The following is a 26,392-nucleotide window of genomic DNA, read 5'->3' as shown; positions in this document are numbered from 1 at the left end:
AAAAAAAATGGCACTATTGTTGCACACAGATGGGATGAATTGCCCGTAGTAGCAAACTATGTATAATCCATTACAAAATTGTACATAGACTGTACTATACACCTGTCAAATTATACCATTTTCATCTACGTGCCGATAATTGCGCGTGATGTGAGATGTTGGGAGTTGACTTCCTTTATCTGGCGTGGACCTGTGCCCCAGTACAAGCCTACTGGAAAGAGATAGAAATGGCTCTCACTGCAGTGATACTCAAATTAAGACCCCAGGGCTGCATTCGGCCCTTCTGACCTTTACATGTGGCCCCCTGGTCACGAGCAGCAAAGGGCTAATGTTTACATGACTCAACACTAACATAAAAAATATGTTAAATAAACCGGCAAGCATTTCTTTAAAGGTTAATGGAAATTAAAGAAGGGAAGTAATTAGGGTGTTCTAAACTACTTAATGTTAGGAATACCTTCATTTATAAAGACATCTTGCAGTAAAAGTATGATAAAGTCTGTTAATAATTTATTAACTTGCAGAAATGTTTCGCCTTAGTACTTCAGATTATCAGTGCATTGAGAAGTATATTTTTTAAGTGATAGTTTTCAAACCTGAATTGAAAAACATTCATTCTTCCCTACACCCTGGTAACAATGCCAATATTGCACGTAGAGGCAAGTCAGTTGTCAAGTCCACTTTTTGGGGCTGGGGTTTCTATTACACATGAATAACATATACTTTCATTCATACATACTACTGCGATTCCGTATTTGGGAGGGACGCCGTAAACACGCTCATTCCAAATACCGAATTGCAAACCCATTTTGCGATTGAGTAACAGGTTACCGAATCGCAAAATAGGGTTTGATACATGTAAAAAGCCACCAATCGTCCCTTTTGTGAAAGCAAAATTGGTTGAGATATGTGGCCCTAGATGTATATGTCTAGGTTCCCTTACAGTCACCCACCTTACCACAAACCCCTCTCCAAATCCATACGGTCACCTTACTGTTATCAATGCTGCGCTCGGTCACATCACAGGCCAAATTTGTGGCCCCTTGGAAAAATTTTGTGAGTACCAATGGTCTACTGAGACATGTTGCAGGGATAGAACAAGGTACGCAAAAATATGTGGCACTGAGTTTGCTATTAGCTAACCGATGTGTCGCATGTTGGTGGGGAAGAGGAAGAGCACCCAAATTCAAACAGTGGCTGAATGGTTTGATCTATTGTCAGGACCAAATGACGACATACGCAGAGATGCTGCCCCCGAGATCTCGCCCCGGGGACATATGGGACCCATTGCTGGCATACCTACAAACTCAAATGTGAGGAATAAGGGATTAGGATGGGATCACATGGTCACAGCGCACTACACCGCCCAATTAGGAGGCTCCATTAATGTGGGCCGCAGGGACTGTCGACAGCGTACATCTCTGATCTTTTTTAGTGGTATGAACAGATGCATTCTAGCATACATATTCTTCTGATTATATATGTTTGGTTTTGCTGATCCTCTATTTTCATTCACTGTCTAAAAATGTGCAATAGGTGTTGGCATACTTCACAGGCATTGGTTACTAACCGGATTGTGCACATGTTGATTGTGCAAGACGTTGTAGAGTGATACATGTATGACATATTATTTGAAAAACTTTAATTAAGAAATGTTCAACAAAAACAAGGATTTGTGTTGCAGATGCTCACTACAATAAGGAGAACCATGAGCAGGAAGTGGTGCTCTGGGTCCCCCTGGCAGGGCGGGACATGGATGCAAGAGGCCCTGTCACAGCTCGCCGTAAATCCCCTCTGCCCCTTATCCCTCCCTGCACTCACAGGCCTGAGAGATTTACTGCCCGGCCCAGTGTGGTGTGTTTATCAACATGTGAGCAAGCCTCGGCCGGGAGCCTGATTTGGACGGCTTGTTAGGCCGGCGCCCGGGCGCGCCAGCTGCGGCTGCAGATGGCTCCAGCCGCGATGCGGCCGATAGCCCCTTTGTTTCTTTCACAATCTGCGGCCCACCTCGCCTCCCTTTCTCAATTCCCTCCGTGTGCTGCTGTGACGCACACAGGGCACTCTGCCCTTTACTATGGGTTGTAACCTTAGCTATTGAGATCATATATCCGTGCTGGCCAACTCCCTTATCGACCACAGTCTCTCATTTGCTCTCTCTTGCAACACAATCGAGTGATGACTCGTGCATTTAACACTTTTACAACAGAAATCTAGAAAAAGATGCCACAGCACTCAGAGGAAATTCTCTAGCCATGTGCTCACATTAGCCTATCTTAACCCTAGTCTTAACCTTCTCACCCCTCTTCCTCCATCCCTCACCCTTCTTCAAGTGCCACAAAATAATGTCTCACCCACACTCCTCTTCGGTATTTCTGTGACAATTATTGGACCATGTTCTGTAGTTTCTGGTGCTTGTGGTTCCTGGGTTTTAGAGCACACAGTACTTCTCTGGAGATTACTTCAAGTATTTATAATATACTAAGCGCTGACAGAAACGAGGGATTCAACTGAGCTGAGCCAGGCCGAGTTTGTTTCCAGTTATAATATAGTTACAATTGGAACCGAAACAGTAACAGAAGTTGCAATCTACAAACTGCTGAAATTCAGATTTTGTCTACATGGTATTTCAAATTCTTGTTTCTCCAGGAGGAAAATTGACCATTAGATAGCATATTCTAAGGGCAAACAAGTGGAAACACGTAAAGATGCAAAACGAGAACAAGCTGCTCCATATACATATTAACAATATAACTCCACTGTACGGATTTTATTGACCTAAGAAGGAGAAAAGGCTAAATAGAAAATAGACGTTTTTTTACTTAAATGCAGCCCGTCTTCTTTAATGAAAAAGAGTATGCATTTAAAAACAAAATCCTTTAAAAAAAAGGGGTTGTACAAAAGTTGCGACTGGTCTCCTAGACCACTAACTGCTCCCCAAAATCTTTTTTCCCCAATTCACAGATTGGTAGGGGTCCCAACGCAATTCCTTTTCCTTTGCTTTACCATCTCTGCGAAACTGCAGTCGCAACCCATTGATACATAGCATTCTGAATTGCAATTTGGAAGGAACACGCTAAACACGCCCCTTCCAAACTAAATTTCTAAGCCTAATCTGCAAAATATACTAAAGACATTTAGTAGTCCCAAACCCTGTGATTTAGCAAATTGCGGACTTTCAATCCACTGAATGTCTTCGTGTAACAAGCCCAATAATATTTACCCGAAAACCAATGGCAACACCATGTTGATGTGATACCTTCTCAAGAGTTTATATTTTACATATAAAAAACGCAATGTAGAAATAAGTTAGAGGATGCCTCCAAGACTGAAACCCTTTGTGTGTTGGAAATATCACCACAAATTGAAGGTTTTTTACTGAGAAGACATAGCCTTGAAAAATTTGCGGGATAACCTCGCTGTATGCGGTGCAACACATGTCTGCTGTTGGAGGTTGGTTGAAGATCTACGAAAGTAAAAAAACTGAGAAAAAAAGAATCTTGATTTTTTCTCATGAATTGTGCTAATAGGATGCACTGTTAATTGAAAAGTTTCACTTTAACTCGACGTGTGCTGGGGAGTGTTTTTGTATTCTGTTGGGCCAGGCCTGATTTTGGGGAGGCTGGTGGTTCTCCTCACCTTGCTGCACCGTCATTAGAATAAGTCACGTCATGTTATTTTGCTGTGTTATTCTCCTTAGCGGCGCCATTTACCTATTCAGAATACCACTGTTCGAAATTTTTACATCCATGGTGTAAGCCACAGCTGTACAGGGTAAGAGGATTCGGCAGCATGTACAAGATTAAAGTGTAGAAGGCTAGCTGTCAACCACGTGGAGCTTTTCACCTCAGGGTTCCAAGTAATACATTCTTTCCCACCTGGCAAAGAAGTAAAAATCACTGGATTCCACCTGTAACCCTAATTTCTCCTTCAAAGAACGCATCACCAATAAAACCACGACGGCCGGGCACCAGCTCTCCTTCCTGAAGGAAGTAAAGTCTTTCCTCAAGGAAACAGACTTCAGACAGTGGACCAAGCTTCTGTCCTCTCATTTTCAGACTGTAGCAATGGTCCAGCTCTATCGTCTCCCTGACATCACATTTATGGTCTGAGATCACATCCTACATATGGCAGAACCACACTGGGTCTCCTCCCTAGCCTGCACCGGGTGCATCATTTACCATGTTGCCAGAACTAACACCACTGGACACCTGCCTAAGAAAGTAGCATTCTCAGCTTAACAAGGTCATTTCACAATCGAGGAGATTGCCAGGCTGGAAGCAATAAGTTGGTAAAAGGAGAAAATCATAAGACAATCTTTCTCCATCTTGACTTCCAGGTTCTGGAACAACATGCCAATCCACATCAGATCTACCCCAAACCTTCTGCAATTCAGAAATGAACTGTGAACCCACCACTTAAGAGTGTACTATGTCACTTCATGTTTCACCTCACCACCCACAATTTAATCCCTTGACTGTAAGCGATCATGTATCGTTTCATCCACAATCATCCTGCTTCATTGTACATGACCCTGTATTGTACCCCAGGTCTCCCACTTTTGTATAATCCTCCATTGCTCTCTAGCCGAATGGGAGCACTGGTGATTGCTGTCCTCCAGTGATGCTCCTTGCCGATATGAGTCTTTATGCTCTGCCTTTTAATGCAAGAGGAGACGTAGAAGACAGCTCAGACAAACCCAAAGCAGAGGAGACAGTAAGCCTAATGGTGGGTTGAGCCCCTGAAGGTGCTGGGTAGTGTTGCCGCGAGATATATATTTTAGCAATTAACAATTCTGTGAGGCAAGGCACATTCCTGTTTCAATGCCATGTTTTGCCCAGTTGTTTCATCGCAAACGTACTACTTTTGTGGGAGTATCATAACTCTTTGCACAATAAGCAGCCGTGTTGTGTACAACCTGTTGTCTGTCCTATATAATTTCCAGCTGTTTTATGGAGTTTTCAGTAGCTTTTTCTTTTTAATTGTTTTCATGGCATACCTTTGAATGGTTTTGTTGGTTATACTATTACATTACATAGCGATATGCGAAACGTGTAACCTGAAACTCAAATAAACCTTATTCTTCTCACTTTTTTGTGTGATTAAGTGTATTTTTTATTTTGTAAATCACACATTTGAATGTGGAGGTCTTCTTTCGGGTATCTTTCTTTCGCTGCCCTGGAAACATAGCCTTTGTGTAAAGTGATGTTTTTGTCATAAGAAGTGGAAGTGGGCTGACTCCAAGCTTGAGCACCCACAATATGGGCACACTGACATGTGAGACCTTCCTGAAGCAGAAATCAAGGATAGACAAAGACGGGAGGTGTGGCCTAAGAACTTCCTCTTCTTGAAGAAAAGAAACTCGATCCCCACCCCGCACACCTGCCCTCCACCAAATGACGGTGCTCAGGAAGACTAATCTGCATCTCCTTGTTAAACAAAATTCTCTTCAAATTTCTTAAGGCAGCTTGATTTAACAATTCTCACTTCAGTGTCAAGGACTCCTTCCTCCACCTGAAACTGCACTTCAACTGCCTGAGAAGCCATCCTCAAAACATCCGGTGCCATGCTTAACCAGGGGCATCCAGATGATAATTATTACAGTGAGGTAAACATCAGAAGACTTCCTCCAGCCTTTGACGAATCTCCTTTTCAATGTTTGCATTAGATATGTGCATTATTTACCCTGTATATTCTCTCACAATGCCTTTATCCTGAGGTTACTGTTTTATTCAAGCGCAGCCTGAAGCTCTCAATTTTTCCCCATATATGTGCCCAACTCAAACTTTATTTTTTCAACCCTTGAGCTGATTAGCTGTCTTTTATAAAGTGGTGGTCTAGCAGTAACAGTGGACAAAGAACTTTTCACCTGATTTTAGAGCCTATTACAAAGTACCTAATATCACGCGAACATATAAATAATGTTGTTTCTTTGTATAGTTTTGAATCCTCAGAATGCAAACTGTTGCAAAAGTCTACGCTACTTTACTGAAACTCTTCATGGAAATTTTGACCTTGACTTAAAACTTCCCATTCTCCCCGTCTAAGTATAACCTTCTCTGAGTCACATGCATATTTTCATTAATCTCTATTATTGTTCTTCCCCAAATTGTCCACAGCTCTTTCAAAGATCACACCTGTCTTCCTTTGAAAATCATACCCTGCAGCCTAGCAGCACCTGGTCTTCTCAAGCTCAAGTACTAATCCATCCAACCATCTGCATGAACTAACATATCCCTCCCCACAAATTAACAATCCCACCTCTTCTTAATTTAATCCACCACAAAGACACTGGAGTAAATAAATAGAATTATGCTTTAGAGCACAAAACTAATCCCAACCACCCAAAATTACCAGGCCTGCTGCCTGGAATAAAGCACATCAATGCCTCATTAGGGTTAGGAAGCTCTATGTAAATAAAATTACAATACAATACAATATAAATAGGCAACTCTAGCCTCACTCACATTCACTTTTCCATTTAACATGCTATTGTAGCCCCCAAAGCGATCTGTAGCAGCAATTAAATTCTATTTTCAAGAGTAGCAGGTTCCAGGAGTGGATATTGACTTGCATAGACCTCAGTGATCAGTCTGGAATGTAGGTGGAGACAGAGGAGACACAATGGAATGCTGGGCCGAGAGGATCTGTACTCACTATTAGAAGCTCACTGCGAATCCACTGTTTTCAAAGACGACTGACTATTTAGAGAGGCAACTACATTTCTTTTATGCTATAATAGTCTGGAAATACTGTACTTCACTATTATATATTGATTCAATTCTAAAACAGACATATATTTTTTTCATCTATGCGATGATATATTTAGTAGAGGATTGGTAAATGTGAGCTTTAATCTCATGTAAGCTTTAATCTCCACAGAACAGGAAATTCCTTGTGGAACTTTATCCAAAACAAAAAACTGGCCCAAACTGTTACTTCCCATTCTAAGGGAGTTACTTTAGGATATGTGGATTTAGGTGTGGGGGTGCCAGCCAGAATCATAAATTTCACCCATCCAGTATCTCTTTTCTCTAAATTTGCCCAATTGGTAATCGGGGGTCATAATGACTTTGAGTCAGAAAACGTCAGCTACTAAATGAAAGATAAATATGAGCTTGTGAATCCCACATTTGGATCAAAATAAACAGGATCTTTAGATTCTTTCAACCCCAAATTAAAATTACCATTACGAAAAAATCCACATATGGAGGAGATTAGAGGACTGTCTGGGATGGCAATACAAAATACTTGAAGCATCTGCAAATTTAAAAAAATTTATGCCATTATGACCACGGAGACAGAAGTAAATTACTCCTAAAACAGGATGTTTTACAGGGGCAAAAATGGCTTAGAGCTCAACCGTTTTTTAAAGGTTGTAAAGAGAGATTTTCTCTATTTTTCAGGTAGAGATAAAATAAAAAGTTGCATATTCTGATTCAGATGGCACCGCCATTAATTTAATAGTGGATTATCCACTGTGCTCTGAAAACAATGGGAAAGTATGGTGGAAGAGGAGTATGCATAAAAAAAATGTGCACACTTGTGTTTTTTTGTGAATCTTCTTAGTCTACACAAATTGAAGGAGGAAGGCAACAGTGAGATTGTATAGCAATCTATTTATCTGGAGGTGTACTGAATCTCAAGCCAAGAATATTGACTTACAAGAATATTGCGGAAAGAACATTAAGAGACAAGATATTAAAAGATAAGTGTGAAGAGGAAAGTGTAGATTTACTATTTTTCACATCATATGTACGTACTGTGAAAATATATATCACCAAGGTACATATCTGTGGAGGTAGGCATAGAAAATCTATACTTACTTACCTTTTGATGTTTTGGATTCAATTCTTTAACCCTCGATATTTGGATGCCTTGATATTTTGGGTTCTATATTCAGGCTTCATACAATCAGCTGATTCTGATTTAAATTCATATGCACTGTACTGCCTCCAACATTTAACTGATAGGATGCTGCTTCCCCCATCCAAAGGATGCAAACTCGTCTTTTCACTTGGTCTTGTTTTGAAGGTTTCCTGCTCTTTGCTCATGGAGCAATGCTACCTAACATCCTCCCAATGGACCTATGTCTAGAAATCCTGTTATTTGAAATTTAGGAGTGGTATTCGATATTCCCTAATAGCCTAAATTCCACCCCAATCCACCAAGGAGCTCTTCCTTGAAGTGCATCTAGACACTTGACCACATATATTATACTAAATGCCATTAACTCAACCCAACCCTAGATGTATTATATTTTATACATTCTTTGAAAATCTGTCACAAACTCCTAACAGAATCCAGAAAATATTGATGGTCATGTAGATTTTAAAGACATGTCCTATCATATTCTAATTTGCAATCTTATTTATAACACATTAACAAATGATAAATGTCTTTCTATTGTGCTGACTTTAATATATTTTTTAAGTGGTTTTGAAAATACAATGTAAATAACGTTATACTACATGTTGTCAATATAATGCCATGCATATTATTTTGAAATCCACCAATAAAGTCAAGGTCATAAGAACAAAGCAGTAAATGTAAATGTAAATGTACAGGAATTTATATAGCGCAAATCACCGAGCGGTTTCTAAGCACTTGCTTAGGGAACTCATCCTGGTATTCCCCTGTGAGATAACCCCGGCAGGGTATCCGCAAGGTAAAAGCTAGGCATCCCGCCGCGAGGGGCCGTTGTGGAGATTAAGCAAGCTATTGCCCAGAGTCGCAGAGTGTGAACCCGTGAATCGAGTAGGCACCGGAGCGAGAATTGTCGAGTCCATGGACATTTTAGGACTCAAGACCCCGCCGAGCCAGGAATTGAACCCTGGTCCCAGGCTGACCTCTGCTTCCAGGTCTGCCTCTTCTAACCAGTGAGCCACACTTCTCCACGCAGTATGATAATAAAATATTTTCCAGCAACATGCTATGAAAGTGAACGACTGAAACTAGTGTCTATTGTTTTTCAGAGAGCGATTTTTAATTCAAGTCTAGATGTAATGTATGAATGAATTTTTGTGGCACTTTTTTTTTATTTTTGAAATAAGCATATACTAAATTAGTTGGCAACACCAGGGAGTTAAGTGGGCTGTGCCCGTCCGGGTCTCATACCCCAGTAGTAGTTAAAAACCGACATTGACACGGGTCCCTATTGCGTTCTGTATTCATGTCCTGAACTGTACAGGCAAAAATACTGAGAGATTTCTGAATAATGAATGAGAAAAACATGAAGGTGATCTGTATTAGGGATTTAATTCTTGTTTATGTGTCACGTTTTACTTCATCTTAACCTTAGTCTTGCATGCCCTCCGAGTGCTTACTCCTTCCCGGGTGGTATACTTCTGTATTTATTTTCATGTAGCCTATTACTCTTGTGTAGCGCATGCTCTGAACTAAATCACCTCCAGGTATTTACCACGGGCCACAGATGAGAGCTCTAGACTTGAGGCTGAAGGAAGTGAGTGTTTCTCACAGTGCCTGTCAGTGGGTCAATGTTAATTCTGTGCAAGTGTGTGAATGAGGTACACAGTCAGGCCCGGACTGGCCATAGCGGGCACCGGGCAATCCCCCGGTGCGCCGCACGGGTGGGGGCCGGTTTTGGGCCCCTGGGGTCGTTTTTGTTACAGGGCCATTTTTGCAGCATAGCTGCAAAATTGGCCCTGTAACAAAATCGGCCGAAAACCGGCCCTGGCAAAGTGCTCGCCTCCCCCCCATTCACCCCCCAGTGGGATGGGGGGGCCGGCCGAGCACTTTGCCAGGGCCGGTTGTGGTTCCCAGTCAGGCCCTGTACACAGTTGTCAAAACATTGACACGGCGAAAATAAAATAAAAAGCAGTGGGTGTGCTGTGTGTGGGGATGGTGATGTGAGGAGATAAGAGGAATTGCTTTTAGGAAGGAGTGAAAAGCAGGCTGCTGAAGAGGAAAGAGATGAGGTGTAACATATGGACGGGGATATGGAGAGAAAAGAGGCATACATGTTTAGGAATGAGAGAACATTATGGGCGTGAGTGAGACACTCTGAAGACCCTTTCCACAGGCCTCAATAATTTTTCATTCACAGTCTCATAATTAAAACATTTTCAATATTGTTTACAACAAAATTATTGGCAAAGCCAATAGTCCTGGTTGGTTTTAGGTGTATGTCAGTTGCGTTATACATTTGGATGCAATAGTAGAAAGTTTAGAAAGGCACCAAAATACTGCTCAGGTGGTGCATCATGCAAATCACAGAAATATTGTTTATGTGTTTAAATCGTGCCCTAAATTATATGAATATGGTGTATTAAATATTTGTGGTCCTCAGTGGAGAACCAAATCAAATAAAATAAATAAACTTGAAACTTGAAACTCGTGCCCTAAATTACATAGGCCACACCCCTTTTAGAGACCCCAACTTTTTTTTATCCCACTTAAAGCTCTGGGCAACACTGACTGTGTCACAAACAGGAACAAGAATCGATAAAGGCAATAGGCCTCACCTTTTGGACCTATAGGAATTGCTAATGTTTGTTTTGCCGAGGCTGTGCAGAATTGGGGAAAATAAACGGGGCAATGATGTGTATGGGTGCAATTACATGTATCCAGCATGATGCAATGGCAGGCCAGCGAGTTGAAGTATGCATGGGCATGCGTCAGCATTTATGCGTGCACATTTGCCATGAGGCCACCATTTTTTTTTTAATTTACCGATCCAAGATGTTATCCATCACTCGGAGTGGTAAATTAACAAAAATACTTTAATTGTATGCAAAAGTGCATTCAGAAAATGGAGTGACTCAGCAGCAAATGGCAGGTGTGGGCCCTCCCAAAAAGTGTTTTAAAATATATATATATTTTTTTTTTGTAGAGTGCTACAGAAGAAGGAGAGGGACAGAGAAGTGGGTGGGGAAGAATGCAACACAGGAGGCAAATGTAGGATCTTGAGGCAAGGTGGAGTAAATAAATAATAAAAAATAAAAGAGGCTGTGGTGGCCAGGTGGTAGGGTGTGGTAGAAGGGAGCAACATGGAGCATGTGGGATTGGGGGAGTTATTTAAGGTGGGCAGCAAAATATGAGGGAGAGAGCATGAAAACAGATGTGTATACTCATGAAGTGCTAAAGAATAATGAAAAAAGTTGTTTACTGAATGTGAGCAATCTAAGGATATAAGTCATGCACTCAAAAGGATGATAAAGACACTATTCTCCAGAGGCGGGACAAACAGAAGAAGAGGAAGACAAGCGAAGGAGAGTGACAAGAAAGCTAACCATTGGCAGTCTAATATATGTCTTTCGCAGAAGTACAGCTAAAAGCTGCATGTAGGCGAGATGTATAAAGTAAGTGTGACCCCCTTCCAGGGTCAGCTCCTTCATTGGAGCAGAGAAGTGTTGCCCCACTTACATGCCCCCCCAAAACTCCAGAGATATAGAATTAAATGGTAATTGATTACCATTTTATTTGTTATCGTCCAGTCCTGAATGGAGCATCTGGACGTGGTGGGCCTGCTGAGTGAACAGTGAGGAGTGGTGGGCATAGGGCTGCCTTTGCACTTGTTTAAAGTGCGAATGTGTCTTTACCGGCTGTCTTGAGATGGCCAACCATGCATGCGCACTTTGTATCTCTCAAGACAGCTGGATTGAGAGCAAGTGCAGGCCCCCACTACTGTCAGGAGCGCCAAGAAAGGCCACTCCCACCAATCAGGGCACTGCTCACCTGCTGGTTAACAGGCCTCTATTGGTCGAGGGAGTTTTCTGGGGCCCGACTGCAGTCCCTGCAGATGTAGTCGGAGTAAGGAGGATGTCGTCAGGATCCGAAAAGTGCTTTTCCTTTTTCTTTATTTTGTTTACCTGTCCTCCCACCCTTTAGTAGATGCCACCCGCCACTGCCCCCTTCATATGTTATAACGTGTTGTTGAAGCTTTCAGGTTCATAGCACTGTAAGTAAAATATATTACTATTTTCCAATACAGTGATACTCAATTTTAACAATCTCGTGTTGAGTCACCCCACCAACCAAAATTCACAACCTTGAGAAGTCTAATTATGTGTGTGTCTGTGTGTGTTTCAATCCATCAAGCTATTTTAACCCTTCGATAAGAATTTCACTGAATGACCGCGTTCCGGAGCCAGGGCTTGATAAACAGAGCATATCACATGAGTAAATTCACATGAACAATGTATCTAACCCTCGTAACAGATGTATGTATAGCAGAACATAATTTATGTCATACAGTGGTATTTTGTTCTTTTGATCAGCTTTCTTTTCTTGTAAATGCTCGGATACCCGAAAGGGTCTTGTTCGGACTATATAAAACCTTCAAAATAAAATAAAAATTAAAATATCACAATTACAAGATGACCATGGTGTGTTACAGGATGCAACCGTTCATTTAAAAAAACATGCAATACATTTCCCTCATCCCTGCCCTCTTCGCTGTACCTCTTTGATGCTGCCGTCTTCCAAATCCCAGGACTTCCGGCTGTTGACAGGAAGTTCCTCCCTCCAGGGCTGCCCGGCTCTGTTCTCGCTCACTTCCAATAACCGCTGCAGGTTCTTTAGGGTCTCCTCCCACTGTAGGTACCTTTCCAGCTGCTTGTGACTTTCTGGGAAGTCCAAGAAGGGGGTCTTCTCTCCCCCCTCGTAGCCATAGGGAAACTCTCCGGCGCTTTTTTTACCCATTAAGTGCCCTAGAAGGAAAGTTAAAGAGAGGTGAAAAGACAAAAATGTGGGACCTCAGTGCTTTGAAAAAGAAGTATACCTGCAGGAAAGTAACCAAGTTGATTTTTATAACTAACATGTTAGAACAGGCAATTGACCCCTTTCAACTGCCTTCTACTGGACCCAGTGATACTTATGGGCTGTTGACCACTGGGTTCTTTGGAGAAAACCAAGTGGGATTCTGCTAGCAAAATAAAAAAGACCAACTAAACTCGACAGACATCAGTAGATGGAATGTAGCGCACTGAAGTATCATAAAATAACATTTACCGCAATGCGAAACTCGCAAATAGTTTTAATAGACCTCTGGGGTGAACTAAAAAGGTCCTGAATGGCATTTAAGAAGAGGTCTATAAATGTACATGTAAGCAACTGAATGTGGTAGAAACAATGTGTAACTGGTTAGCTGGAATACATGAAACTCAGGAGTGTGGTGAGTGGTAAAAATGGGAGAATCTTCACTAAAATGTTGTGCCAAAGCTACCCCCATCCGATAAAGCCACAAATCTCATGCAAGCACTGAAAGTGGGGTTCCTGCCAGGGCCGGCTTGAACAATGGTGGCGCCATGTGCGACAATGTTTGTTGGTGCCCCCCCCCCCCCCCCAAACTTACCACCTCTGCCAAGGATTCCCTCACCAGCACCCTTCAACAGTGCGTCTCAAGTTATCATAACCACCGTCTCTCAGATTCGTTTAGCTTTAAAGCACCACTCAGACCAGTTACATCAGACAGGACTGCAAGGTGTAGTGTAGGAGCGACAAATTCACGATACTGGTAGGCAATATAGTTTGAGTCCTTATTCTGGAAAAGCCCAAATCAGGATATAAAACATGACACCATTGTCAGTGGTTCTTTCTTCAATAATGAGAATAGTTTTCTACCCAAATGAACCTTTTTGGCGAGATTAGGATAGTGAAAGAATTAGAAAAAAACATGTAGCTCTAACACATGCAGATTGAATGCAGCTATTGGATGACAGTTAATAGCTCAATATTCTATATAAGGATTTAGACTTATAAACTGTAGTAACAAAAGGATCTCTCTTGCAGAAGCAGTAACTCGCTGACCTATTTACATTATGTGCACTTTGTGATCTGCATGGTACACGTTCTTAGCAGCAGGCGGTTTAACCCTCTGAGCTACCTTAAAATGAGTCAAACTTCCACTAGACAAACCTCTGTCCCCTTTCAAGGAAAAGGATTAATCACCGGAGTTATCTTGACATTTTAATTGATGCCAGGAACTCGGCAGCAGGAACGCCGCAGCAGGTGTTTTAAAAATGATAATATGCTCGCAAAAGATGACGCCCCAAGTCAGCGCCTGGTGCAGTAGTACCGATCTCACCGCCCTAGAGCCGGCCCTGGTTCCTGCTTTCTGTTGCACCCTGTTGGCTCAGCCTGCAGAGAGGCGTAGGGTGGGGGTATTCACGCAGTCGGGTCACACTCTATACACGGACATAGCGCTGCTGCATCACGTCGGTGCTGTGTTTCAGCACCATGGACAGAAGCTTTTTCACTGCGAGGAGTTTCCCTGTGGCAGTGCTCGCAGTGTTGCTGAGACGGTTTCATGGGCAGCGGCAGACGAGAGTGGTAACCACAAATGACCTGTTTCAATCGCAGCCAGTGCATAGTACCTAAGCCAAACAGCTGCTAAGCAGAATCACCAAGACCCAGAAGAGGTATATTTAGTAGTCCCCACCCCCCCCCCCCCCCGCCCCTCCGCCTGCATTATCCTCCCTGTGAAGGACTAGCCGGTTTGTGTGCAGATGGGTGATGTGCTAAGGGCGTTCGGCGCTCCAGGTAGTGTTTTTTTCAGCTGGAGCACTACCCATTCATCCAGATCCCGGCCGTTTTTTCTGGGCTCTTCTTGTTTCTTGGCGCCTTCTGGTGCTGGGGCCCCAAGGCCAGAAAAACTGAAGCCAACCTATGACGCGGGCATGGTGATGCTTTACCTGGTATCCAGTGGGTTTCTGTGATGCCCGTGTTGTATGTTTGCCCTCCTTTTCCCTCAGTTGGCTCTTTCGGGTCCGACGCAGCCGCCCCTTGCACCCCTGTGAATGAAGGCCCTGTCTCCACCTGTCGCAGTCCACTTGCCTTTTTCACTACTGATTATCCCTATAGCATCTCAGTGGGTTGAGCTGGGGTATGCGGAGATCTGGTGGTCACGAGCGCACATCCCTACGAAGTCGACTTGTCCTACCATCCTTGCGAGGTCACTAAATTGAAAACACTGACGTTGGGGATAGAATCACATGTTCTTTCGAGCTCTCAGAAGTTGCAGGGGAGTTTCACGAAGGGCTAGGCATAGAACCATCCATTATTAATTTAAAGACTGGGATATCGGGAAGTTGGTGGTACCATTTACCGCCAAAAAGAGCTGCTCCGCGTTTGAAAGTTGCTTCTCAGATATCAGCGAGGACATTATTCCCTGACTTACCGGAGCGACCTAGGAAATGATGTCACATATCCTTAGCTGTGGTCCATCAACCGAAGGGACGTTCTAAAGACTTTGGTTTGGGCGATGTTGGATTGGGCAACGATAACAAGATTTGTTGTTGTTGCCTCTGGATGGCTGTTTGAAATATATGGGAAAGAGCACCTTTCAGCTGCAGTACCCCGTCTACTTCTAGTTATGTAGCTATGTAAGAATTCAATAAAACATAATAACTCTGTCTGATGAGATAGCACACATCGCAAACGAAAGGTTAGCTACAAAAACTTCGAATGTGACTACTATACGCTAGAGGCAAAACAAGGTCCATTCTGTGAGCCTCGCGTGGATGAAAGGCTTATTTGGGCTTCACGTGATTTCAATAATGTGCAGTTGTGTTGGTACGGACAGAGCCCACTGGGCTATCTTGCCGTATAATTTATCCACATTGAGCGCTTGTAGTTACCAAGAAAAAAATAGGCCGTTTGCGAAAAAAACGCATACACTAAACATCGCCATAGCTGAAAAATACTGGAAGGCGCACACGTTTCCTGGAAGATTCCGATACAGTTGTGTCACACCCACTAAATTAATATGTAAATATAAATGGAGACTCCATAGAAATTATACTTTCTCACGTTTGAGGTGAAAGATTTTCTAAACCATTGCGGACCCCGATAAACTGCTGTAATAAATATTCGTTTAAGTTCCGAATGAGCATCAACTTGTGGATGGGAAAAGAGGTATTCCCTCTGGAGGCAAACGCCGCAGAAAAGTATACGTATTGCCCTTATTTGAATGTAAACTACATGGCAATGTATCTGCAGACCGGTAGTTCCAGGATCAGATTGCCCGCATTGCAAACGAATTAAGAATTGTGAACCAGCAACTTTTTACCCCACAATAAAAACACACCAACTAGTGCAACATGCCTATATTAGGTTATGCTAATAGCAATTGTGCATTGGAGGAGGGTGAGTGCAAATGGCATTTTGTAGTAGTTGGTGCAAAATTGCTCGGTCGCCAGCCCATGCACATGACCTGACTTTAATGTTTTATTTACCCCAAAGGTTGTTGTTCTTGCAGCTCTGTCATGCACACCACTGCCACAAATCCTTTAGCCGCTGCCCTCTTCATAACTCACTTTCATTCGTTTTGTTCCATCCTGCAAACGGGGCAGGATAAATACGTTTTATCATGGCTATCGAATGTGCGCTGTTCACTGGACATTTTTGCATTAGTAGTTGCATTGAAAGACCGCCAAAAACGAAATTTAGATTAAGGGAAACATCATCTCCATTGGGTCAGCCAACGAACATGTAATTTAAAATTTTTCGTTTAGAGCAAAATGATAGTGCGAAATTATCCGGCCACCAACACAAAGCTGATCAGTTACAAGGGCAAAGTGCGTGACCTGTTAATTGACGGAATGGGCCGCTTGTAGTTAGACGAAAAACAATTTAAAATGCGAGCAAACTTTTTTCACATCTAGCAAAAATAAAGTGTGGAGTGTTAGAGGTGTATGCGGTGAGGCATTCGCACACAAAAAACCGAACAAAACACAGCCAATTGCAGAGTAAACACAAGACAAAAAGGAGTAATGTATGTATTAGGAGTTAAACAACTGGATATAATGCACAAAAGACGAAATCTGAAAAAAACAATTTGCTTTAGTTTGAAAAGATGAAGGATGCGAGGTAGCCAGGCGGAGGAGTGATGGGCAAGGGATGAGAGTGAGATGAAGGGGTTGCAGCCTGCCACTTACCCACCGCCCAGTGGCTGCCCCTGGGGTAGATCTTGGACAGGGCGGCCCCCTCCTGGGGCTGCGGCGCGGGCGCCGCCCTGCTGCAGGGCACGCGGCAGAGGAGCAGCGCGAGGAGGAGCGCGGAGAGCAGAGTGCGCGAGAGCTGCGCGCGTGTCATGGCCTGGGCCGGCTCCGGAGCGGGGCGCGAGGAGGCTGAGGAGAAGTGGGGCTGGGGCTCCCCCTCTCAGACGGAGCTCCGCGGGAGGGTGCAACAGGATGGCTCAGGGAGCAGCTCGGCTCTTCTCTCGCTCAGCGGCTGCTTCTCAACTCTTCCGCTCCTCTGGCGGAGGAGCCTTTATACAGGCGCTGGGCTGCGCGCGGGTCCCGCCCGATGACAGGCTGCATCCGCCTGACGTCTCTACACACAGGGTGCGCGTGCCAGGCCTGGCCGGGAGATGTGACCTGGCACCCAGGGGTGACACCCCCCCCCCCACCCCCACTTCCTGCTGTGAAGAGATGCCAGATAACGTCCCCCCCCCCATCTTCACCCCCGCGCCTCCACACACATCACACGTGACGCAGTCAGATGCAAGATAAGCCTATATTCACCAAGCTTTCAGCAGCTGCTCGTTAAAGTGCACGCCAGCCTCGTCACTGTTTGCCAGGCTCGTCGCAGAGCTGTATTCAGGTAATTTGTCAATAGACAAGAGTATTGTCAGGTGATAACGATAGGGTTCCATTGACTTCCCTATTAGCATAAACGGGCCATTCCTATTCGTCTAAAAGTAAGACGAATGTTTCCAAATAAAAATGACTTCATAAGGGCTCGAGTGCGTTCATTGTACATATGCTCTGTACAGTGTACCCCGATATTTAATTGTGACTGGAGAGTTGGCTCTGAGGTGGAGGGGTGCCCATAGTGCACAACTCTTTAAGAAATGGCTTCTACCCTCCCTGCCTCGCTTTGTTCGGCTGCTGCTGGTGGCAGCATGGTATTAGCAGAAGGGTCAGGCCTTTACCTATCTCTTTTAGGTGGAAATACCTGCCTGCCTCCCCTGTTTAAATAGTTATGCCGGTCCCTCTTAAATGAGTTATTTCACGTGCACATGTGGGAAAGGTATAGGTGAGCAGTACCCACCGAACAGGGTGAACAGGTAGCCTGTGTGCTTCTTTTGTTGCATGCACCACGGAGTCCATCTTGGCTGTGGTTTGTGTATCTATGCCATAAAAAACGGCCGAAGGCCTCGCGCAAGAAATCATTGTCCACACCTCTTTAGGAGCAAGAAAGGCCACTTTATTTTAGGACAGGTGCATCATAAATTTCATGAACACATTCATTATTTATTTATTTACATAATTCAACTCTACAGTGAGCCTACGAAACCTAAATCCCAAAACCCCGAACAAACTCCTGCCTACTACCCCTAGACCTACCCAACGAGCTACCCTTCAAGATGGCCAACCCGCTCCAGGCTGCCCACCCCCACTAGCAAAAACCCGCCTCCAAAAAGAACAAAGGCACCCGTCCTAACAGTGGCAAACCTACAAAACGAAGCAGCGCCTAGAGCACCGCAAAATAAAAAACCCACAAAATAAATAAAAAAAAGAGGGAGGGTGGGTGGGGCAAAACAAACCTCCCTTCTAGCCTCCCGCCACGCAGTTCCCAACCGCCAGCCTGTCTCCCTTATATCCCCTCCGCTAATCAGCCCCCACCTGATTCCTGATTCTCGCGCGAACATACCCAGGAAGAGACCGGCTCGCGCCTGGCTCTCCCTGGGTCCCCCCTTGCGCAAGAAATCATTGTCCACACCTCTTTAGGAGCAAGAAAGGCCACTTTATTTTAGGACAGGTGCATCATAAATTTCATGAACACATTCATTATTTATTTATTTACATAATTCAACTCTACAGTGAGCCTACGAAACCTAAATCCCAAAACCCCGAACAAACTCCTGTCTACTACCCCTAGACCTACCCAACGAGCTACCCTTCAGGATGGCCAACCCGCTCCAGGCTGCCCACCCCCACTAGCAAAAACCCGCCACCCAGGAAAACCTTTAGCGTTTTCCTGCCCCACCTAAAATTGGAAAGGAAGGAGCACACCACAACTGCACCTGAAGAACTTTGCTAATCAAATCCCTGAGTTCCAGAAGGTAAAAAGAGATGCCCAAAGCAGATAGATGCACACCGTCCTCACAAAATAAATGATGTTCAGAGACTTTTAAACGGTAATGATCCAAACTGTATATACCCAAATGGTGACAAAACAGTCGCATTGTTCTATTAACTTTCCTTCGAGCCTTTTCCAGGGCGGAATGGTTCCTCGCCCCACGCCATTGCAAACGAGGCACAAACTCAGTCCATATCAGCATGGTGCTCACCCATGTGGTTTTGATGATTTCCAGGTCTTGCTTCATCAATTTTAACAAAGTCAAACCAGAGAGAGAAACTAAGTCATTCTCGCCCAAATGCAGTACCAGGAGATCCGGAGGGCCCCCCAAACACTGTGAAACCAAAGCAGCCAAGGCGGGAAAAAGCCCACCCCAGCGCATGCCCCCTGTTCCATGCCAGGAGACTTCGTGTGTCATGCTGTTTAGACCAAGTGATCTCCCACAAAGCTGACTGGCAGCGGCTAAAGCTGCCCGTTTAACAAAAGAGTGCCCCAGTATCCACACCCTCCGTTTGGATCCGGCGACTGGTGGCCAAGGACCTAGGAGAAAAAGAAATGTTAGACAAGCAAAAATGTACTATTTTCTCACATATTTTTCACAGCACTTGGAACGCCAACGACCAATGCGACGAATCTGTGACCAGTCCCACCCCAACCGAGCGGCCTCCGTCGCCGCACCAATTCTGAATGAATGGGTACCAAATTGAACAGGATCCTTCCCCAGGCGCAACAAAACCTTGCGTAATACAGCCAACAATTGAGATGCAACTATGGGACTACCATCAGCATGACAAAAAATGGGCCCCTGGAGAAAATGTTGGGAGGACACAAACACTTCCCATTCCCCAACCGGGCAACATGCAGAGACACCACTCCTGCCAAGGAACACCCACTTACCCCTCCGCATCTGGTCGGTTTTGGATGCCCGCAGCCACAGCCTCACTCTGTCACTTTCCAACACCACCTCACTGCTGGTCATACCTACCCTGCCCCGCAACCCCAGCAACTCTGATGCCCGAAATGCCCCAAAGAACAACCAGACAAAACACAAACGAAATTTGGCACACTCAAAAGCATCATGGCAACACACCTCCAATTCCGGCAACAGCAACTGGAGCAACTCAAAAGTCACTGGCTGCCGGAGCTGCTGACCACCAGCCCGAAGCCTAGCCAAACCTTTCAACACTTTTTGAACCAACACCCCCCCAACAGGATCCCTCCCCCACCAAAGCTGCCCATAAAAAGAAACCCCGGCCAACTTGCCAGAAATGGTAGTGGGCGATAGGCCCTTGTCCGCCAAATGTAAAACAAACTGCAAGATGCATTGTTCATCTGACAAACCGGCCCTGATCGGCCCCGTCAAATCCTTACCAAACTGCAGAAACTCATTCCAGGCCTTCACATAACCCCGCCTTGTGGAGTCAGCCACTGAATTTTCGACCAATTGGTGTACCCTCAATCCCCCAGGTCCCATACGTACTGTGGGATCGCTGTTGGTTCCAGGTCCGCCCCAGGAGCTAACTTGCGGAATTCGGACCACTGAAAGCAAGACAAAGAGTCAGCGATGCAATTAGAAGTACCAGGAACATGCCGTGCTTTAAAGACAATATTTAATTGCAGACACCGCAGCATGAATGCGCGCAGGAGCCGCAAAACACGCAAGTCGCGAGCCTTTTGGTGATTGACAAGGTGTACTACTGCCAAATTGTCCACATGGAACAAGACGGAGCGATTCTGAAACTCCTCCCCCCATAGATACAAAGCAACCAGCAGCGGGAAGAGCTCCAGAAACGCTATGCTGCGACCCTGTTCCTTCCAGTGTGCCGGCCAGCCGGCCGCGCACCATCGACCTTCCCAAAATACGCCGAAGCCGTGAGCCCCCGACGCATCCGTGAACAACTGGACTTGCCACACCATGTCCTCATCCGCAAAAAACAAGGACACGCCATTGAACTCCTGCAGGAAACGAAGCCAGACAGTCAAATCGGCACGCACAGCGGTGGTAATACGCACCCGATGATGGGGAAGGCTTGCGCCGGACATGGAAAGACCCAGACGTCTACAGAACGTCCTGCCCGCCCGAACAACCCGGCAAGCAAAATTGAGGTACCCCAAAAGCTTCTGGACGGTCCTCAAAACAACTTTCCGCTCCCCCAACACCAGATGTATGAAGGCAGACATTTCCCTCACTTTAGCCTCAGGCAATCTCGCCACCATGGACAAAGTGTCAATTTCAATCCCCAAGAAAGTCAGGGACGTACAGGGACCTTCTGTCTTATCCGGCGCCAATGGAACGCCCAATTCCTCCGCCATAGCCTGAAAGATGGTCAAAGCCGACTGACACTGCCCAGAGTGACCCTCCCCAATGAAAAGAAAATCATCAAGGTAATGACAGACCAGGAAGTGGCCACTAACCGCAGTGAAGCGCCACTGCAGAAATGTACTGAATGTCTCAAAAAGGGAGCATGACACTGAACAGCCCATGGGCAACACCCTATCCACGTAGAAACTACCATCAAAATGCATCCCCAACAGACTGAAATCCCAAGGATAGATGGGCAATAGCCGGAAAGCCGACTGAATGTCGCTCTTCGCCAGCAAAGCCCCAACACCAGCCGTGCGCACGAGCCGTAAGGCATCGTCCACTGAAGCATAATTGACAGTTGAGTCAGCTGGATCAATAAAATCATTAATGGATGCACCTTCGGGCCAGAACAGGTGATGGATAAGACGAAACTCCCCTTCCGCCTTCTTGGGTACCACACCCAGGGGTGATACAATCAAGTCAGGCAGAGGACAAGTCAAAAAAGGACCAGCAACCCTACCCGCTGCAAGCTCGGCATCCAGCTTTTTCCGCACAACATGTGGACTCTCCTTCGCAGACTTCAAATTGTCCGACCACCTGCCCACCCTGGGTCCCTGATACCCAATCCGAAACCCAAGTCTGAAACCCCAAGACAAAATCTTAGCAGCCTCAAAATGAGGACACTCCACCAGCCAGAGATCGAGAACATCTTGCCTAATAGGAGTAGGAGCCCTTGTAAACAGACTGCTGCGGCTGTCCCCTACCCCCTGAACCCCGTCCTTGATCACCCTATCGCTGTCCAGGAAAACACTGGGTGAGCGCATGCTTCCCCCCACACTGTGAACACTCATGCTTGTACCTGCAAGCCGGTCTGTTACAAGAACCCCTGTTAAAATGCCAGCATGTGCCCCAAACCCCCGCCCCAGACTGAGCGGGGCGAGCTGAAAAGGGCCGATAATACACCGGCTGCCCGCTAGCCGTGTGGGTCGTAGCAGGCGGATTCGCCGATGCCATCCATTGCAGCCATAATTCGGAATCAACCTCACCCCACGAACGCTCAGGAAAAGCGCTCATGCGCGCCCTGAACTCGTCATCATAGGACAACCAGGCAAAGCCGCCAAAGTAACTGTGAGCCTTGCGTATGACATCTGCATATTTAAACATGTCTATTGCCTTCTCTGGATGACGTTGGCAATAAACGCTGGCATAAATAAGAAAGGCCGAAGTCCAATTCTCTATTGACTTCGGAACACGAGGCCTCCGAGCCAATTCTAATTCCTCCTCTTTTGACCCTTCTTTAGCCTGGACATCCCTATGTAGAAGCCGAAAAACATCCACAAATGCACCAGACCATATGAGATTCTTAGTTTTTTCAGACAAATGGGACCCCAAAGGCATCCCCACCCCAGAATAAGGCAATTTTTTCGGTAGGATACTATCCTCCGTGACCCGTGTGGCAGCCACCCCGCCATCCCCTGCTGTAGAAACCTCCTTTGCAACTTGCACAGTAGAAACATTCGAAATTACAGGCCGCTCAAGCCTCGGTGCCAGAGCGACTCGCTCAACCACAACCCCATCACCCGTACCAATAGATCTTGTACTCTTAACAGGGAGACTCTCCCTAGGTTGCCACACAGACCACCACCCATCCTTACCTCTCGGCAACTGCTCCGACTGTTGTTGAATAGCCCCACGATCCCTTTGAGAAGGTCCAGACCTCACTGCCCCTCGTACAGCTGCATGGTCCGCACGAGACTCCTGCAAAACACGAGAAACAGTGGGTTGCCCCAACCCACCCCCTTGGGCCCGTGCTGCCAAAAGCCCAACATCCTTGTCTCTCAATTCCCCTTCTTCCAAATAATCATCATGAAAACTCCCACAGAAAGCTTCATCAGAAAATGCAACTTGATCACTGCCACTGAGCATAGCCCCATCACCAATACCCCCATCATAAAACTGCCAGTCAATGTTCTGAAAGCTGTGTGCACCGAAAGCTGTAGAAGAGCTATCCGCTCCAGACAGCCCCCCTGTAAGCCCACCACTGGAAACAGCCGTGTGGACAGTTCCCGGGCCCGTAGAAACAGCCAACAGCCGCCCAGCCGAAGGCGCAGATTGAAAACTGCGGCCGCTCGAGCCAGACAAGGAAGAGGTCCCAAAAACATTCTCCCCTAAAGCGGAACCGCAATCACCCCCCAATGGACGACCCACCGACGCCAGACCATGGACACCCCCCGACCCAGTCTCAGGACCACCCAGAAGGCCACCCGGCCGACCCCTAGGGACCGGGAACAGAGCCTGACCATTGGCCGGGGGCGCCCCCTTGTGTAACAAACCCGTCCCACCAGGAGCCATGGACGTGGAGGGGGCAGGCCGGGGGCCAGGCACACCGGTGGCCGCAGACTTGGTGGCCGTGGGGGGCAGCATGCTAGGTGCAGCACCCGCAGAAACAACAACAGGGGCAGGGGGCGGGGCCTCAGTGGGGGGGCATGCCGGCAGCGCGGCAGTAAGAGACCTGACATCAGCACCACCCAGAGGTGGGGGGCCAAAAGTGTGGGGTGGAGCAGTACCAGGCCCCGTCGTGGCGGGGGAGAGCAGGAAACATTGCCCATTCAGCCATAGGCATGGGGAGACCCCATCCGGCAAAGGCGGCACTGTGGGGAAAGAGTCGAAAGGCACCGCAGCAGGGGGAGGGGATTGCAAGTGCCCATGCAAATCCAGGCTCCGCCCTCGCTTAGGTTTGGGGCCCGCCTGTGGCTTCCCCGACTTCCCCTGTGCCATCCCGCCTGAGCGCGGAGCCTGCCGGCCCACTGAACGCCCCCGCCTCCCCCCGGGCGCCCCACGTGAACCAGCACTGAAAAACGGTAAATCACATACCTGCTGGAGGGCGCCCGGGTCACCCGGCGGGGGTTCCACATCTGCGGCGGGCAAAACAAGCACAGGCCCGTCCGCCGGCATGGCCGCCTCGCCGTCTTCCTCCTCCTCCAGGCCCGGCGACAAACACGCCTCCACTGCCCTGGAGACGCCCTCCGAAGCCTTGCGAGGGGGGCGGGCCATGCCGACCCACGCCTCCGCCGGAACACCCGGCCGTAGCAGGTCTTCACGCCCGGCCTCACAAAGTATCTGCACAGCCCTCCAGACCTCCGCCGCTTCCTCCATGGGACCAGGGACAAAAGGTAAACCACGAGCGCCGCAAAACAAACCTCCCTTCTAGCCTCCCGCCACGCAGTTCCCAACCGCCAGCCTGTCTCCCTTATATCCCCTCCGCTAATCAGCCCCCACCTGATTCCTGATTCTCGCGCGAACATACCCAGGAAGAGACCGGCTCGCGCCTGGCTCTCCCTGGGTCCCCCCTTCGGTGGAGCGTTTGTTAACTGAGGAACCCGCACTGTAACAAAACTTCCTCTTCCCCAGAGTTTCTCCTATTGCCCCTGGCAGAATCGTCATCGCTCCGCACTCTCCTCCTACCTCACCTGCGTCAGAAAGGATTTGACATGGCAGTATGAGCCTAAATTCCCACCCACAAATGAACTGGTTGGGCCCAGCTCATGAAGGACTCCCGTCTAACACCGCCTTGGCATGCCTCGACCATGTACTGTCACGAAAGAGACATGCAGGACTTTACTGGTGACTGGAGGGGGCCCTTAAAGTTTGCAAGATGCACTAGAGCTGATTGGTCTGCCCTGATGATAAATACTGGGCAGTTTGCCCCTGGCAGTGTTTCCAGACCTTTTATTGAAAAGAGAAGCTACAGTAGCTGCAACACCCCAGTGGAGGTGAGAAGATGGCTATGTTTCAAGTCAGGAAGGCTCTGCTGACTGTTGGCATCTCACCAGGCTGGTGACGGAGCATGGGGCATATTCCTGTTTGAAGTGCCACCTCACTGCCTTGAGAGAAGGGTATTTCTACCGACTTCAGAGAGGAGTGCTGAACTGTGGCTTGCACAGGAGAGCCAGACTAGAAGAGAAGTCCGACCGCTCAGCTAAGCAGAGAGTGTCCTGACTGTGCAGAAAAGGCAAGCATCATCACAGTTTTCATGACTTGGTGACCAGAGGAAAGATGAGTCCTGAAGAGACATGTAGTGAGCCCCCTTCGACCATGACCCCTCCAGTGGGCCTCTAGTTGCATCCACAGGGCCTCAAAGACTATCGCGGTTCGCTCTCGGGGTCGAGCAAGTATCATAGACAAGGTTACCTGAACCCTGCAAACCGTGTCAAAATCCATGGGGCACCTGGACAGTTGTGAGCGGTTGAAGTCCCAACTCATGAAGTCCTTTGTTTTACCAAGCCATGTCTCGAGGGCTGTGTGCACTCATTGGTATGGGGAAATGTAACATCAACAATTTCTAAGATGAGCACCTTTGAACCTAAAATCACCACCACTGCTAAAAAACGTAACCAACCATCAGTTTTTACTGTATATTTCTTAAGAACTGAGATTGTGGTGTTCAAGTACTGCATCACTTTTATATTAGTGTTGGAAGGCGAGCTTTGCTCTGCCAGAGGAGTTTGCGGTGTTTAGGCCACACCGTGCTCCACTTGGAGAGCGGAGTTAAGCAAAAACTGCCGCGTGGTGGAGTTTTGCTTGCACCCACTCTTGCGAAGGGCTGCACAATATGCCTCCCGCTGGCTGAACCGATCCTGTCCTGTAACTGAGACCCGATTCGATCCTGTAATGCTCCAAGAAGATACTTCCCTGCTTGTTGAGGACGACCCCCTAGACCTGTCTTGCTGAGGCTTAATAAGGGCAGTCTTCAGCATACGAAACAGCATTCACATTTTGAAGCAGCAAGCATAAAAAGGCATAATCACCAGTTTGAGCCCGATGTGTGGCTGATAAGAGGAGGTGGGTTTCCATTATGACCAGTGACGGCTGTTGCCAGAGAGGCTCCCGTCATCTGCAGTCAAATCACTCCAACAAAATCAATTACACAAGTAATCGATGGTCTGCATAATATGCAAGTGTGCTTACCATGAAATCAGCCTAATGCCCGTAATTCGTATTTAAGAGGATGGCATTAGCAGGGGCGGCCTTAGGCATGTGCAA

General features: G+C 46.6%; 1 protein-coding gene across 1 annotated transcript in view; it reads right to left on the bottom strand.

Moving 5' to 3' along the window:
- Positions 1-17,204, bottom strand: part of GRP (gastrin releasing peptide) — a 33,313-nt gene extending 16,109 nt beyond the window's left edge. The window contains exons 1-2 of the mRNA XM_086962920.1: positions 16,896-17,204; positions 12,421-12,668 (exon numbers count right to left, since the gene is read on the bottom strand). Of these exons, the coding sequence (XP_086819046.1) occupies positions 12,421-12,668; positions 16,896-17,052 (405 nt within the window). The 5' untranslated portion in view covers positions 17,053-17,204. The remainder of the gene's footprint in view (positions 1-12,420; positions 12,669-16,895) is intronic.
- Positions 17,205-26,392: the final 9,188 nt, after the last annotated feature.

The sequence above is a fragment of the Lissotriton vulgaris genome, chromosome 3_1 (assembly GCF_964263255.1).
Source record: "Lissotriton vulgaris chromosome 3_1, aLisVul1.2, whole genome shotgun sequence".
In the NCBI taxonomy this organism is placed as follows: Eukaryota; Metazoa; Chordata; class Amphibia; order Caudata; family Salamandridae; genus Lissotriton; species Lissotriton vulgaris.
Note: the sequence above shows the minus strand (reverse complement) of the source record. Positions and strands in the feature narration are given on the sequence as shown.